This window comes from Vigna unguiculata, chromosome 10 (genome assembly GCF_037176805.1).
Source record: "Vigna unguiculata cultivar grain cowpea cultivar isolate G323 ecotype 2 chromosome 10, ASM3717680v1, whole genome shotgun sequence".
NCBI lineage: Eukaryota > Viridiplantae > Streptophyta > Magnoliopsida > Fabales > Fabaceae > Vigna > Vigna unguiculata.
Genome location: NC_140801.1, coordinates 48,443,733 through 48,448,461, shown reverse-complemented (window position 1 = coordinate 48,448,461; position 4,729 = coordinate 48,443,733). Strand labels below are relative to the sequence as shown.

Here is a 4,729-nt window from a genome sequence, read left to right as displayed (position 1 = left end):
AAACATGTGAACTTAAAAAAACACTTGCCAAACCATACACATGAAATTCACTTTTGAGACAACAAATTAAGAAAATTTAACATAAATAGTTAAAACTATTTTTGCTCTTCATTATTTGTTTGTTACTTTAATACTTAACATGATCTTGACCAACATGCAAATTTGTTTCTTTGTAAAACTAGACTGAACATATTTTTTTTAATCTTAAATAATTTTATTTTATGTTTAATAACTTTTTTATAGAAATTTCATGACTTACTAGAGTTTTATAAGCTTTCTCAAATTATATTAAAGTTTAACGTTAAAATTAAAAATAATTCGATAAAACCCATGTTTAAAATATATTAAAAAATAATTTTGTAATGATGACCTAATATTAAAATTAACATTTAAAAATAAACTATAAAACATAATGATTTTAAGTAAAAATACATTTCTAAAAATAGACTATTGAATTAAAAAGTACAAATAACATAATATTTTAAGTTATTCATGTTTAATATATTACATAGGTTTTTTTTTATATTCAAGTGGTCGAAGTATATTATAAATATTAATTGTGAAACTTTAAATTTATATATCATTATATCTTTAGAGATCAAGTATCTGTTCATAATGTATTAAAATATTATTTTATAATGGTCCAACATTACTTTAATATACCTAAAATATAGAGACAAAAATCAAATTTTAAACCGTAAATAAAATATACCTATTTTCAATAAAACCCAAATTTTAAAATACGTTATTGAGTGCAATAATACTCACTTAAAGAATTATCTTATTTTTATTAAATAAAGAATAAGTATATCAAATTAAATTATGCATTTAAAGAATAAAATTAACTTAAATTAATTTTTTTATCTACTTAATTACATTAATTAATAATTTTCTGTTTTACAAAAATAAGGAGAAAAAGAACATTTAAGGAAATCTCATTGATTTAAAATTTGCACATATTATTTTCAAATAAACCAAATATATTCCTACTGACTAAATACGCATGTAGTACTAATTTAAAATTACTTGAGCAAATACTTGGTAATTATAAATATATTTCATTTTATTTTTACTTGGTAATTATAAGTATATCAAATTAAATTATGCATTTAAAGAATAAAATTAACTTCAATTAATTTTTTTGTCTACTTAATTACATTAATTAATAATTTTCTGTTTTACAAGAATAAGGAGAAAAAGAACATTTAAGAAAATCTCATTGATTTAAAATTTGCACATATTATTTCAAAAAAACCAAATATATTCCTACCGACTAAATACGCATGTAGTACTAATTTAAAATTACTTGAGCAAATACTTGGTAATTATAAATATATTTCATTTTATTTTGAATATTGATGGCTATATTTAAAGCTTACGTGCCTTAAGATTAATTGTTAAATTATTTTCATACACTGCATCACACTATCTATATAGTACTTTTGCTAACAACTGAATTCAAATTAAAATGAAATAAACGTACAAATTAAGAAAAAAAAACAGCTATGAAATGAATTCAAATTAAAATAAAACAAACGTACAAATCAAATTAAAATAAAATAAACGAACAAATGAAGAATAGAAATTTCATTGGAAAACAATTGAAAGATAGGAACGTAATATTTACACGAAATTTCATCTGACATCCGTAGTGATTAACAGAATAATTAAACCCCTCAAAATATATTTCCTTACTGATTAACAAAATAATTAAACATTTCGAAATCTCGTAAATTTTTTTCTTAAAATCTACCACCGTTACTATGAATATTTATATTATAGAATAATTTTGCTATTCATTATAACAAACTTTGAAAACAATGAATGCACATTATCTTTACGCAATTTCTAAACTCACGTTGAGAAGGCCGAAAAATAGTACAGTCTAGGTTTAGAAAATTGTAAACAGCTGATTATACTGCTAAAGAAAATACCTTGGATAAACCATGAAAATTAAATGTTAACACAAAAATACAGGCTGAAAACGAAATTGGGCATAAATAAGGATAACTCCACTCCAAAAATATCCAAAATTTGTGATCTAGATGCATGTTAAAACACCTATTAATGAAGTTTCACTCATCATCATCGTCGTCTTCATCGTTATCAGCAGCAGAGTTGAGAGCCTGCAAGCGTGCAACCAACTTGGCCTTCCTCTCTTCATAAGTAAGCTTCTTCAGGTTGTACCTACGCAAAGATGGAAATATTTTCAGAAACATTCTCCAGACCAGACATTTCCAATGTCAAAGCAAATAATAAAGCACAAATTAGATTAAAAACGTACGATTACTAAATATACTGCTAATCCTGAAACTTTAGCAAATCCAAAAAATTGATTGAATATACATATTTCATTATTTGTAGAGTATATTACCTCTTGTGCTCCTTTGGTGGCTCTTTCTCAGATTTCTTGAAAGTAGGATCTGCACGAATGGCAGCATGAACCTTCTTATAGAGCTCCTCCAGACCATCAGCCTCTATTCCACGCTTGATATACTCACTGAAGTGTGTCTGGTATTTTTCTGGCTCATCTTCCATCAAGCTCTGCAAAAAAAATAAAAAATAAAATATTGCGCCAAAACATTGCACAAGCACGATGCTAAATAAAATCTGTCTATACCTTCATATAAGAAGCAACATGTCCACCAAAGACATATTTGCGATGAACATCGGCATCAAGCTCCTTCTTATCCTTGTCAAATCCAGCAAACCTTTTGTCACTGTGAGGAATATCCAAACCCCCATCCAAAGCTCCCTGTAAACGATTACAATTATTCAATTTGTCAACTAATAAATCAGAAATCAAACCAAGCAGCATTGCATATAAATATAGGTCACCTTAAGGGCACCAAAAACACGATTTCCTGTTGTAGTCCTGATAAGACCAACATCAAGGAGAGCACGGAATGGTCTCCTGGTATCAGCTGGTTCAACTGAATAATCCTCGCCAGTGGCCTAAAGAGTAAAACAAATCAACTAAATAAGATGTAAAAACAAATATAAACACAAATCATAACAAACTCCTATACCTCAACATTCCCTTCATACTCCTCGTCCATTTCAAGCTTTTTAAGCACTCGACGGGCCAATAAGAGCCCAGTGCAATAAGCTGATCACAAACCCAAAAGAATGAGATATATGCACAAAACACTCGAATGATAAGAGGGTTGGGGAGATAAAGTATTGCAGAAAATACCTGCGGCATAGTTTGTAAGGCCTACTTCAAGACCATAACGTGGCAGCTCATGTGCATATGCTGCAGCAAGGACAATATCGCCAGCAATGCTAGCAGATGTTATTTGGGCTATGACGTCCTTGTTGGTCTAATAAAAAGGTCAAGTTTTATACAAATAACAAAACATATACCAGTAAAATAACTTATTCACATGATATGCCCTAATATGTCTCACTATAAAAACTATAAAAATACGACGATTAATAAATTCTAAACGCGTAAAACCATCTCGAAAGTAGGATACAAATCGAACCACAAAGCGATACTTTGGGGTGTTGTACTTGTTCTTATCCTGGTTAATCAACCGAATCCTGGCACGGTAATCGGTTTTTCCCTCTGCGAAAAATAAGATCACAATTATAAAAAAATGTATGGAAGAAACAATATAGACATTAAAAACAAAGAAGCAAAACAAGCAACACACCTCTTCTTCTCTTAAACTTCACTTGATATCTCTTGAAGTAGGCCCTTGATTTCTGAGCCTTAACAAACGCCTTTGATACACACACAAATGTAGTTAAAAATTAGGTCAGAAAAGAGGCATAGGATAATCCACACACTTTGCAGAGCTTGGTTTGAAACAGATCCGTTATTTTACCAACCGCATAAAACATAAAAACTCAGAAAAAATCAGAAACAATGGAAAACGGTGCAAAACCCCATCATAATTGAAAACTTAAGAAGAGAGGACGTAAACGCATTCATTGAATTGGAACTCAGTTCCACGACCTACTTCTTTGAAGTCTTGTTCTGGGACTAGAGACCTATGGGATTGATGCCGAGACTAAATTCAAAACTAGAGATTGCTCATCTAATTCAGAAAAATGTAATCAGAATTACCCAAAAACCCTATCTATAACAAACAATAAAAGCAAATCACAAACTAAAACATGTATAACTGAAGTTCATATTCTGCACGGAATAACATGGTATCTGAGGAGATGAAAGAAGAAGGATCCAATACGCACCATTGCTCTGAAGCAGGATCTCTTCCCACGACTGTGACTGATGGAAGGGTGAAACCAATCTAAGGTTTGTCAACGTTTTGCTTACAAGACTTGTGGGTAAGGTTTGTTGTGGGCTTAGGGTTTTGTAGGCCCAAATGGGTTTATGGTTTTGGACTTCGTCATCTACTGTAATCTAGTATTTTAGAATGTTATTATACTAAGAAAATTAATTACGGAAAACTCAAAAATACCCCTATTTAGTTATGCCACAACTCTTTTGTGGTTAAATTTACCATGCTGCCCTTTATTCTTATTCACATTCCCCATCTTTTTTGTTGGTTTTGTTGTAGTTTTATTTTTTCTTGTCAGCTAATGCTTTGAACGCTTTTGCTTCTTTTTTTTTTCTGAATTTTTTTATTGATAGTTAGTTGCTATTATTATTGGATTTAACATATTTCTATGTTTTTTGTTGCAAGTTTTATTGCATTATTTTTTTAGTTGATGGGTATTTTTGTAAGGTGAATTGTTTTTGAATCTGGGATCATTT

General features: G+C 29.6%; 1 protein-coding gene across 1 annotated transcript; it reads right to left on the bottom strand.

Moving 5' to 3' along the window:
- Window positions 1-1,913: 1,913 nt before the first annotated feature.
- LOC114165819 (large ribosomal subunit protein uL18-like) lies at window positions 1,914-4,346 on the bottom strand. Its single transcript, XM_028050405.2, has 9 exons — window positions 4,204-4,346; window positions 3,660-3,729; window positions 3,480-3,571; window positions 3,197-3,323; window positions 3,030-3,109; window positions 2,839-2,955; window positions 2,621-2,755; window positions 2,375-2,544; window positions 1,914-2,187 (listed from the first exon to the last, which is right to left on the bottom strand). Exons 1-9 carry the CDS (start codon window positions 4,204-4,206, stop codon window positions 2,076-2,078), a joined length of 906 nt encoding a protein of 301 aa, XP_027906206.1. The 5' UTR covers window positions 4,207-4,346; the 3' UTR covers window positions 1,914-2,075.
- Window positions 4,347-4,729: the final 383 nt, after the last annotated feature.